At 38.5% G+C, this 12764-nt stretch overlaps 1 protein-coding gene across 1 annotated transcript in view; it reads left to right on the plus strand.

Moving 5' to 3' along the window:
- Positions 1-12764, plus strand: part of ACTN2 (actinin alpha 2) — a 72016-nt gene that overhangs the window by 13033 nt on the left and 46219 nt on the right. Inside the window, 1 exon segment of the mRNA XM_075748760.1 lies at positions 11832-11946. Coding sequence (XP_075604875.1) covers positions 11832-11946 — 115 coding nt within the window.

A 12764-nucleotide genomic window follows, 5' to 3' on the forward strand; every position in this document is an offset into this window, starting at 1 on the left:
AAGAGTAAGGACTCAAACGTTGAGTCTTTACTCACTGTCTGTCTTTTCACTCTCATTAGAGAAAGCAATTTAATATGGGGGCTATTATAATTCAGAAATTTGTTAGTAATTTGAGAACTTCATGTTTACTTCACAGATTATACCACTTACCATTCTGTAGTATAATACAGTGCTAATCTTGCACCTTGAGCATTTTAATATATCGAATAATGGTATGTAATCCAAAAAATTCAGAGGTATTCCTTCTGTTATGACAAGGTTTTAACATACATGTTGCTTTACATAAAAGGCAAAGAGAGTAGAATCATCAGAAAGGTAGTGTATAACTGTAAATGATGTCATGCATATTGTTGTTGAAGTAGGAGAGAAGATGGCAAGGTAAGATCATTGCAACCAGCAAGGGATTGCTCCCCATTACTCCCATCTAGCTAGAATGAATTATACAGGACTGCTGTAAGACAACCAGACATTGCCATTTGGACAAGGAGTTCTGAAAGAGTATTGCCTGGATGCTGTTTGTGACCATCTTTTTTCAAGAATTTGTGAAAATAATGTGAATGAACAAACTATACTGCAAAAACAGTCATTCACATCCAAGAGAAAGCTGACTTGCAAAATCCTGACCTTTGTCACCACTTAGCAAGGTGGTGACAATATTAATAAAAGTCTCAGTATTGCAAAGTCTTCTGAGTGGAATACTGTAATGGCTTCTCCACCCCAACTCATGATGAAAGATAACCTTGTGCTGAAGATGGACTTTTAATTTATTGGTTGGGAATGTGTGGCTGGGGGGGAAGCTTTCACTTTTAGGTCAGTGTTTTGAACCCAGGCCAGGTGAATAAGTGACAAGGTTGCTAACACATGCAGGCTGTTTGGTAATGTCTATGAGGTGAGTTGTACTCCCAGTTTAGCTCTTGGGGGGACAGGTGTCCCCATCATTTAAACCACCAGAAATGGCAGCTTCATTGGAGGTGCCCAAAACTGACCTTATCAGTGAGAGGCTGGGACAGTGACTTTTCATCCTAGAGGTGAAAGTTAAAACAATTTCTGTATGTGAAAATGTTTTCTCGGATTGCATCTGTGGGGTTATTCACAGTCATTGCTATTCTTAACAGTTCCCTGAGTGACTTCTTTCTCCATACCTAAGTGGCTGGCACATTTTGTAATTCACTAAGAGTTTAAGGAGGGAAGGATAACTAGCATGCAACTAGATTTACAGTAGTAGCTAACTGGTTTATGCTAAACAGCTAGCTTAGATTTTTTAAAATGTAGAATTAACTTTGGATGACTGAGAACAGATGCTGAAGATGTTGTTAATTGTTATGTGTTGCTTTCCATCTGTTGACAGTAGGTTCTGTTTCTGATTAATTTTACAGTTCTTTATTTACAAGATATTTATAATTTTGTTAGCTTGCTAATCTTTCTTGCTACTATTTCTTTATTGGGCTTTTTTTTCAGGGTAGTGTTTGAGGACCTCAAAAGCAACAATGGATTTCTCCCCATGATAGTGCTGTGGGATATGGAGGGTTTATTTTTCTCATTATCCTTGAATGCAGAAGTGGGACACTTAAAAGTAGTCAGCTATGGCTAACATCTGCTGCCATTGTTGTTAATGGGCTTATAATCCCATATGAGGAATCATGGATCATAAAATAATCAGCATTTAGGGCAATAAAAACCTTTTTAAAATTCCTATCTTAAATGACTTAAAGACTGTCACAAAGTTGGGGAGAAAACACAAGTGTCAGGATTTCTTCTCTAGGATTATAATATAGACCTTGGGAAATGTACGTACCCATAGAACAGATCATTGAATCCACTTTCATTTTAATTTGGTTTATGTTTAACTTTCTGTGAATGCTCTTCTGCCTATTGACTTTGAATCTTCTTTCCCTCTATCCTGTTACATTTCTTAAGCTTTGTTTCTTTGTTATTCTCTGTCTTCCCCTTCTACTTTCTTTTTCTCCAATATACCTGACAAATATCCTGCAATACTGTAGTTATTTTTGCTAAGGGAAATTAGGGGTTCATATGAAAGTAGGAGAGGGAAATGTTATTCCCAGATCCTCTTCAGTGCTGCAGCCCTGCCAGTAGTTCTCCGTCCTGTGTTTTTGCAGTTATTATTACTGGAGGAGGGCAGTACTTCAGACTTCTTGCTAATCTGCATCCAGCTTTCTTCAAGTCATTTCACTGATTTGTCAGGATTAGTTTGAATTGTAGATGTCATGAAACGTGCTCACAGACACATCATTTTGCTGTCATTTTCAAATGTTATAAGCATATACTCTTCTGTCATCCAAATAAGTAAAGTGTAGTGTAGGAAATGGTTCAGGGCAGATTCCTACAGAAGCATACTTAATAAAGCCCCTTCCACTTCATAGTGAGCCATTACTCACCATTAGTAGCAATAAACTCTCTGACTTGCTAAACGCTCTTTTTTTCTCATATGTTTTTGTGTTTAGTTTTCCTCTTAGATAAATAGCGCTCTGATGTTGCAACCAGCTTAGGTACATGACATAAAAGAAATCTGCTTCTGTAGAGTCCTGGTAGGGAACCTTTAAAATACTCTAACTTAGCTAGAGGAACTAGAATGAATGGCTAGAGTTTAGATAGGCAAAATCATGAGGGGAGGACATGCATGTACCTAAATGCAGGGTTAGAAACAAGTTTTTACTTGCTTGTCCTTAGAAATTTAATTTTTTAAATATAAGATTGGATTCTGCAGAAGTTGATGCTAACTGTCTAGAGAAGTTTCCCACTTCTGCATAGCTAAAATATGCCAAACCTTTTATCACCTATAAGACTGTGTTTCTCCCTTTATTATTAAATTTACCACATGTGGTTGCTCTGGTCTGCTTAGTGATAGGAATGTGTTAAAAGAAATTCAGAATTAAAAGAACACACCAGAAGTAGATAGCAGGTATTTTTTTTTCCTGACAGTTCCTTTGTCTTTCTAATTCCTTCACTTTAATAAATTGAGTAGGTTGCAGTTATATTGTAAAGATAAGAATAGGTAAAGATTTCTTGAAGTTTTTATAATACAAGGTAAAACCATACCCATGCTTTCATGAAGTATTTTCATTGGATTCTTGCCTCTTTTATTTCTGCATTTGTTTTCTGAGCAGGGTTCTCTTATGTGAGTGATTCTTGAAATTCCAAAAATGAAACGTAGATTTAGACAAGAATTGTCCTACAGATCCTGAACACTTTTTTAGTTTCAGATGGGATTTTAAACATTGCATGTGCTCCTACTTCTAAAATACCAATGTTTCTGATTGGCAATACACTCAAAATAGGCAGAATTATTTTAAACTGATAAAAATACGCAAGCGGACAACCTGATGGCACTGCATGTATTTTGAGAAGTCACACATTTGGATCATACAGATGCCTGCTGCTGTAAAACTTTCATACATGGGTAAGTGTCATCAACAGTAATGAAAAAGGAAGGAGCTTCCGTCAGGGAATAGAGCTGTTGTAGCATTTAGATGTTAGAAATAAATTCTTTACTGTGAGGGTGGTGAGGTACTGGAACAGGTTGCCCAGAGAGGGTGTGGATGCCCCATCCCTGGAAGTGTTTTAAGACCATGTTGGATGCGGCTTTGGGCATCATGGTCTAGTGGAGGGTGTCCCTGCCCATGGCAGGGGGGTTGGAACTAGAGGATCTTTGAGGTCCCTTCCAACCCAAACCATTCTGTGATTCTATGATTGTACAGATGGTCCATCAAAGTCCTGAGTTGTCTGAGGACTTACCTAAATTTTCATCCTTGAGACTGATGCTTCTCTCTCACATGTAAAGATGGGCTTATGTGCCTGAAAAACTTCTGTCTTTTCGAGCTGTCTCAGGCAATCCAATAAAGCTATTATCTGCCTGTTCCTAATAAACTTTGCAATATTTTAACTGTTTTAGCTGCTCCAAAGAACTTGTGAAACCTCTTATCTTCCTTCCTTTCCTTCCTGTTCTTCCCTTAAGAAAAAAAGGCTGATGTGAGGACAGCACATACAGTGATCCATACTGAATTTCCCATATATCTTTGCTGCCTCCTGAGTTTTCTTCCATTTTAGACCAATGGGACAACATAACCTTTCTTTGTTGTCTCCTCTGAAAGAAAGAACTAATGTCACTCACTTTGTAAAGAGTTTCACTAATCTTCTTGACATTTCTCAGGGTTCAGCCTTGCCAAATTATTCTTGAAGGGATATTTACATGCTCCATTTTTTTTTTTTTGTTAATAGTGAGCACTGTAAAGCAGACGTGCAATCATTCAGCGCTGGGAAGGGGCTGCATGTGTTACAGGAAACTCTAGACTCACATAGGATTAGGCCACCTGCTTTGTAAGGACTGAGGTCTCCCCAGGCTTTTCCATGCAAGCAAAATGCAGAATGCTAGCAAGACATGTGCAATGTCCTGTGTGATGAATGCATCCCTTTGATGATGTCTGCTGTGAATGATAAAATTAAGGAACTGGGGTGAAGTTCCCTCAGTTACTAGAGTGGGTCTGCTGACAGTGCAGAGTATGCTAGCATATCATCTCTGACACCATCTGTTCAGCCGTATGGATGGAGGTGCTGGAGCAGGGAGGGCTTTCCCCAACTTTGGATTTGGGGACCTTGTAATGGAGCTTCTGCTAAGCTCCTCAGTGAGACAGTTCTATGCTATCCTTTCTGTTGTTCCCAGGAATTTGGCTTTGACGTACTGCCTATGATTTGATGCTTTCCCTTTAATGGCCTTTTGGAACACACTAAATGTTTCACTTACCTTAGCCTTCATGGCATCCTTCACTATGCTTTCACTGTGCTTCATTTGAGTCGTTGCTGTGCTCTGGTGTGTTTAGTGTTAAAATCCCACTTTGCCTACCAAGTGTTATAGCGTGATCGAGTTGTACTGGTGAACTGTCTCTCCTGTTATAGTTACTCTATAGTAACTCTATATAGTTACTCTATTTTACTAACAGGTACCAATGCATTTAGGCTTCCAATGCAAGCAGAAATAAGAGCAAGGGGGCACTTTTAATTCAAACCAACAAGTAAGATGTAAGATTTTCTTTATTTCCAATTCATAAGAATATACTCATACACCTAATATACTAAAAGTACAACTGATCTAGATGTTCTAGGAACATCTAAAAGATCCCATGTGTAGTCATTGGTTCACATCAAGATAGTTTATAATGGCTGTGCAATTTTCTGCTGTTTTGCACCTTCATGCCCCTTCTTTTGGGAGCAGAATTAAACAGTTGAGAGAACAAGGGCCAACACAGACTGTATCCCAACCCCAGAGAAAAGCCCTGATCCTGCAGTCATTAGAACAGTCTGTGGACACAGGAGCTAGGAGATCACGTTGCAGGTTCACAACTTATATTTTAAAACATGGATAACAGACAGATGGGAAATTCTTTAAGGGGAAACCTCAGTCTGGCCTACTGGGAATGTTCTGGCAGAGCTCCTTCTGTAACACCCTTGCCATGCGCTCAGAGCCCAGTAATGTTCCATATAACTACAGAGTGAATCACTGCATCCCATTTAGCCTACAAGTAATGAAGAACCTCAGCTAGCACAAGCAGAGAGGAAAAATACTTTAGGAGAAGGGCTATAAAGCAGAGTTTTAAGAGTTTTAACCCTATTGGACTGAGATAATTAAGGATAACATGTATATAAACAAATATTATGAATGTTTATATTTGAAGTTAATTTTCTTCAGGTGTGTTCTGCTCTGGGTATTAGAATTTAAGATCCACTTAAATTGAGTTGTACTTCTGCTTTACTTAACAGACACAGAAAGTATTGAGTTTCCTATTAATGCAATATTTTTCATAATTTTCATAGGTTAAAATTGGATTTTGTCTATATTTTCTTCTGTAAATGTTATCGAAAGAAGGCTAGAAACACAGAAACCAAATGACTCGTGGGCCAGTAGCCTTTCTGGTGGGGGGATAGATAAGTAGACACATACTTTTTAAAATCAATATTAGTTTTTAAGGTTGTAAATATTACAGCAGACGGAAATTGATGTGAGTTGGAGAGAGCGACAGGCAGCATTAACTAAATAGAACACGGGTCTCCAATTCTTTATTGGGCTGGATACACTTCTCAATTTCAGTTCTGAATGCAAGTGAATAAATCTTCCTGAATTTGTGGAGTGTATCATAGAATCATAGAATGGTTTGGGTTGGGAGCGACCTTAAAGATCCTCTAGTTCCAACCCCCCTGCTGTGGGCAGGGACACCCTCCACTAGACCACGTTGCCCAAAGCCTCATCCAGCCTGTTCTTAAACACTTCCAGGGATGGGGCATCCACAACCTCTCTGGGCAACCTGTGCCAATGCCTCACCACCCTCACAGAGAAGAATTTCTTTCTAACATCTAATCTAAATTGACCCTCCTTCAGCTTAAACCCATTACCCCTTGTCCTGTCACTACACTCCCTGATAAACAGTCCCTCACCATCTTTCCTGTAGGCCCCTTCAGGTACTGGAAGGCTGCAATTAGATCTCCCCAGAGCCTTCTCTTCTCCAGGCTGAACAATCCCAACTCTCTCAGCCTGTCCTCACAGGAGAGGAGCTCCAGCCCTCTGATCAGCTTCGTGGCCCTCCTCTGGACTCTCTCCAACATTTCCATGTCTCTCTTGTACTGGGGCCCCCAGAGCTGAATGCAGTACTCCAGGTGGGGTCTCACAAGAGCGGAGTAGAGGGGCAGGATCACCTCCCTCAACCTGCTGGTCACACCTCTTTTGATGCAGCCCAGGACACGGTTGGCTTTCTGGGCTGCAAGCACACACTGCCGGCTCATGTTGAGCTTCTTATCAATCAATACCCCCAAGTCCTTCTCCTCGGGGCTGCTTTCAATCCATTCCTCGCCCAGCCTGTATCTGTTCTTGGGATTGTTCTGACCCATGTGCAGGACCTTGCACTTGGCCTTGTTGAACTTCATGCAGTTCGCACAGGCCCACCTCTCCGGCCTGTCAACCTCTCCCCGTACACGTCCCCATGCAAGTTATGCTGCCGTTTTGGCGATGTACATTTTGCACTCGCTGTCAGTGCCAAACTAGAAATTTACACTGTATCTTCAACAGGTGCAAGAAGTTGTCTTGTGACCCACCGAGAGTAACAGTATTGGAGAGGGTGGTAACTGGTGCTTTCTAAATTCTCTTTATCCCTATTATCACACTTACATATAAAACTTGTTATTATAGCATCTTTCTTGTTTTCTGGCTTTGAAGCACTATCAAAAGTAAGTTATCATTTCACCCACATAAAAAGCACATGTGGACTTTCTCAGGAGCATAGGACAATTCAGCTCTCAGAGATGTCACTTTTTCCATCAAAACATGTCCTTCATTGTGCATGTGTAAAAATATTTGCACTACAGAGCCGGCATACCCTATTATTTTTTGGCATTAGCTGCAGTTGATCGATAGTTAATTAGGGAGATCTTCTTTTTCTGCCCCTTGATTGCAATTCTACTTTTCAAGGGCTTGTAAAATTAAGTGGCCTGTATAAATTACCAGGTAAGGTGTTTTTTTTTTTTTTTCTCAGGTACAGACTTTGTTATCACAGATCTATGAATCCAAATTATGGAGAATATGCTATTGGCAGTCTTTACAGTGACGCTAAGTGGGCATAGAACATGAACTGCACTCCCTTTTCTAGAGTTAGCTTTTCCAAAATAGACCTGTGACAGCAGTCGACAATTAATAGTGCATTAAGAGACCATTTACCTGTGGGACTGCAAATTGTTTGGCTTCTTGCCCTGCATCCGCTCTTCTGTGGTGTCTCATCTAAGAATATCAGCAAAGTTTCTTTTGTAGTAATAATGTTGGAAAGGAGAATTTTTTTTTTTTTTTTTAATTTGTAGAGCCACCTATGGTAAATAAATTCTAAAAAGAAATGTCTAGCTTTCTAGGCACTTATTTGTTATCCCTCCTGGTATTCAGCTTGGTGCCTTCAGTCCTGCCTTGTTTCTCTGGGCAATCTGATACTCTGAAATGTGCTGTACGGCTCAGCAGAAAAAGGAATTTGCTTTGTCTAAGTCATTTAATAGCTTTTAAATCCCAGTGGATTACAAATTTGCAGGGTACTATATGCTGGCTGTATCTTGATCTCCAGGACTTAAAAGTGCTTTGAATTGTTTCTTAATAACTATGAATAGAACTGTTAGTTAAAGTCAAAGCAGTGAGAACAAGTGGTATTAAAATAAGAATAGAAGGACGGGGGTTAAATAAAATGTGGATTGTGGAAACTGTTAAAATTTGCAAATGAAGTTTTGCAGTAGCTTTAATACAGTCACTTATGAATTGCATCACTGAAACATAGTAAATACTTCCTTAAGTAGCATCCCTGTAACCATGTTTAGTCCTAGGAAAATAAACCAGTTTGGAAGGCGCCAAGCTACGAAGTCATGTGCCAAAAGTCTGCTGTAATGTACAGCAGCGACACTTTCCATGAGGCGCAAGACAACTGTCATAAGGGGATAGCACCATTTCATGACCTGATGCACTGGTAAAACAGAAAGCTATGAGAAACTAGTTTGGACAGAAGAACTAAATCTTTTATTCTAGATGCAGAGAATAATCTAAACTATCTACAGACAGTCTAAATAAAGAATCCATGCACAGTAGAGTGCTTCTGCATAACTTAATTCATCTCATGAATGGAGGCTCTGTAGGTAATTGCAAGTTTATCCTTCAGAATGTTGGATGACAAATGTCAATGGCAAACCCTAATACTGCTGGAAACATTCTTATAACCTACAGATATAAAAAGGCAGCCCATAAAACAAGTGACTGTCATCAATTTATTTACTGAAAACAGCCTGACTGAGCAGTAGTTGCATTTTTTCCTTGTTTATATCATAGCAACATTGTCTGCTTAGTGTCTTCATAAAATGAGCAAGATTGAGAGAAAACAAGGTGTGCAGATCAGGAGGAAAAAAATGTTATATGGTGATTAGAGGACAGCGCTGAGGGTTGGAACATCTAGTATATGTTTTCAATTTTTCTGCCAAGATTCAGTGATCTTCTGTGCCTCAGTTTGTCTCTCAGCAAATTCAGTGCCGTAAAAATGTCTATTTCCAAGAGAAACTATTTAAATTACTTGAAAACTTTGGGATCTTTGGATAAAACCTGTCTATGTTTTGTGTCTATCCGTGTGGCATCCAGTAAGTTGAATCAGCTGTTGTAGAGGTGAAGTAGAGGACCACAGTGAGATTAGAGAAGGACAAGATTCTAATTTGCTTTTTTATGTATATATGTATCTATATGCATATATGAGCTAAGAAGTGCCAGGTTCCATTTCTTCTTAAGCAACTAAGTGAGAAGTAGCTTTCTTCACAGTAGGAATCAGATTTGTGTTTTAAAACTGCTCGACTGGTGGGGTCATTGCCATTAAACTCTTAATTAAATGAAAAATGGGAAAAACTCATTTACTTGAGTGGTATAAGGTCAGAACATTCATGATAAATGTCTAAAAGAAGAGGTGGAAATGGCTGAGGTTTTTCTCCAAATTCCTCTTTGAGTTTAGAATGGTGTGCTTGGAACAGTTCTACAAACTGCAATTGCATCTGCAGATAAGCACATGTCCATCATTTAAGCTTAATTCCTGAAAAGCTCATTCATTTACTGATTCAGCTTTCTAATATTTATTGCCAAATTGGCATGCAAGGTTCATGTGCGTTTACCCTTGAGTGCTTTCAGCTGTTTTTTCTATATTACCGTAATTTTGTTCCTTCCAAGGATGCTTGCTATAATTTTTAGTATTTGCAAATGACTTAATGTGGTGCTAAGCCTTTTTAGATACGTATCACTAGAACAAGATACTGCTTGAGGCAGACAAATTAGTCTTATAAACTAGATCCTAGCCCTATAATGATCCAAACCAAATACCATCCTAAGACTCCATCATGTTGAGCCCTGAGGGTTAAGGTGCCTAATCTCTGTGCTGTGATGCTTGACACACTCCATGTCTCCCATGAGCTCAGTAAAGCTGGTTACCTTAAAATCAGGAAAGTTTTACCTCCTTGAATGACTGCTTTTCAAGCTAACATCCCTTTATTAAAATAGATGAATTTGCAGAGATGCTTCAGCTGCAGTCATGTTTATCTCCATCTGCACACAGAACAACTTTCTTATGCCTTTACCTGCAACTCGTCCTCTGCAGGTCGACAGGACCCCTGCCCAGAACCACTTCCAATACTGTCTTCTCTCTGCTCCTTTCTCTGGGCATCTAGAATGAGGGATTTCACTGCACAGCATCCCCATGTCCATAGCTCTTCTCTTTTTTCCCCTTTCAATTGGAAAGGAGAAGTTAGTAAAATTAAAGTTTTGCAAGCTGCTCCTTGTCACTGTGGGAGCTCTGAGAAAAGAGCCCAGCAAGCTGCACATAAATTCTTCACAAAAATTGAGTGAAACCCAACAACAATCAAAATGTTATTCTTTAACAGAAAGTTGCATTTTTAAGAATAGACTATTTTTGAAAATTCAATCCATATCTTCTTAAAGTACAAAAATCTATCCAGAATTTACAAGATTTAGTTGGAGGGAAAGTTTTTGCCTTCATCTACTGGCCTTTCTCATTCCGTTTCTGAGAGATCAGAAATTAAATAATCTAAAAAAACAGGCAAGAAAAAAAAAGGCCAAAGGAAATTTCATATTGACAATGGGGATTTAGGATATATTTGATTTTTTTAAACTATTTACATTAAATGTTTTTAAAACCGTGGTAATTTGAAATAGCAAAAGAAGAGGAATTTCAAATATCTGACAATTTTAAGTAGCTGAAGTCTAACTTACCAAAATGTTTGGCGTTGTTTTACATACCTAGAGATAAAATACCTGGTGAAATACCTAGTAAATACACTACTAAATTTTATAGTAGCTTTTGATTTCATTCATACAAAAGGTAATGTGTGTATGACCTCTGTAGATCAATGGAGTTTGTTCTGCTTTTCGTCTCTGCAAGTAAGAGCAGACTTGGTTATTTTCTATGGAGAGAGAAATGCGTATGGTTGCTTTTATGACTGTTTTTGCCCTGCAAACTTAAGTACCTGCATTTGTGTTTCACGAAGTTGTGGTACTTTCCTGAAAATTATATAATACAGTTTAAAAATAAAACCCTTGGCAAGGCAGACCATATATGCAGGGTCTGCATGTGAAACTTCAGCCCTTGAATTATTGTAAACTTTCAAAATCCATTCTAATTGTCCATGTTTTCAAAAGACATTCTGCTTCTTAGTGTAGTTACAAGGAGGAGCAGATGCAATTTTGCTGGTATCCTTGCTTTATGAAGTCTCTGTTCAGTTACTTGATCCTGAAGAGCGGTCTCACAACTTCCTGCCTGTGAGAAATACATGTTACTTGTCCCTGGCATGGATAATCTGTATAAGTACTGTTTATCGTGGCGTGAATTCAGGTAGTAGAAGTTTTTATGTCTGTGCTTGCTGTTGCCTACATTTTACACACAGCTTCCTTTATACTATAACAATCTTTTTTTTTCAGGAAGAATGTGTAACAGATAAGTCCCAACATAAAATTATGTGCTTATAAAATATTAAGTGTAGTAATAACTATTAGACAAATTTTGCCTTTACATGTAGATCTTCTTTGGATAGCATTTACAAGCAGAATCTAGCACAATATTGCTTCTAATCAAGCAATTCTTTCTGCCTTCATGAACATTTGAATTCGTCGATGTGGATAAAATGAATGGAGTTGGACATCCAAATTTCTAAGGCCTTAGTGAAAATCTCAGATGCAGTGTTTAGTCAGATGGCTTATCAGATGTTTTGGAAAATGCCTTGTTGATAAGTTGTTTGGGTTTTTTTAATTACTATTACAGACTTTTACAGCCTGGTGCAATTCCCACCTCAGGAAAGCAGGCACACAGATTGAGAATATTGAAGAGGACTTCAGAAATGGCCTCAAACTGATGCTCCTCTTGGAAGTTATCTCAGGTTGGTCAAAATAAAGTTTGTTTTGTATTTACAGCAAGCTAATGGAAACACTCTTAAAAGAAAAAAAATTGTTAACAATTCAAAACAGTGAACACAAACTCTAAGAAGCCTGAAAAGTTAGAGATGAAACACACTGTAAAACAAAAGAGGGGGAAAAAAGCTCTGGTTTTGCCTTATTTCCAAAGTCTTCTGGTTTGTGCTTCTGTTCCAGGACATCACAGTGTATTAGGGTATCACTGACATCACAGTGTTGTTGGACAAACCACAAACATTGAGGACCTGGTCTTAGCCCCTAACAATTAAAAAGCCTTTACAATTAGGTTACAAATTCATCTTATTCCACTTTTAGTATAGAAGTTTTGCTTTGCTATTAATGAGTTAATTGGATGGACCAATGCTTTCAAAAGTGAGTTCCTACAGTAAAATGAGATCAATATTTAGTCACAAGTAAAAGGTCTAATTTTTCGGAAGAGTGGAACATCCAAGAACTCCTTTTGACTAAGTGATGTAAACTCACTATGTCACCTATTTTATGTATTATTCAGAGGGGCAGTCCCCAAGGTACACTCAGAATGCCCCTGAATGGGAAGGGAATACCTCGAGTTACAGACACGTGATAAAGATGAAAAAGGGCAAGAAGTTTTTTAAGACATCCTTATGGAAAAGGCAGTTTACATTTTTGCTGGAGATTTCAGCGAAGAAAGAAGATCTTTGCATGATCACTCTTTGTGAAATGGTCATATTTTCAGAAATTCTTCTTCATGAACATTTGAAAAGATAAGTTCATTCAAACATATCAGCCTATGCTCTGAAATTAG

This window comes from Balearica regulorum, chromosome 3 (genome assembly GCF_011004875.1).
Source record: "Balearica regulorum gibbericeps isolate bBalReg1 chromosome 3, bBalReg1.pri, whole genome shotgun sequence".
Taxonomy (NCBI): Eukaryota; Metazoa; Chordata; class Aves; order Gruiformes; family Gruidae; genus Balearica; species Balearica regulorum.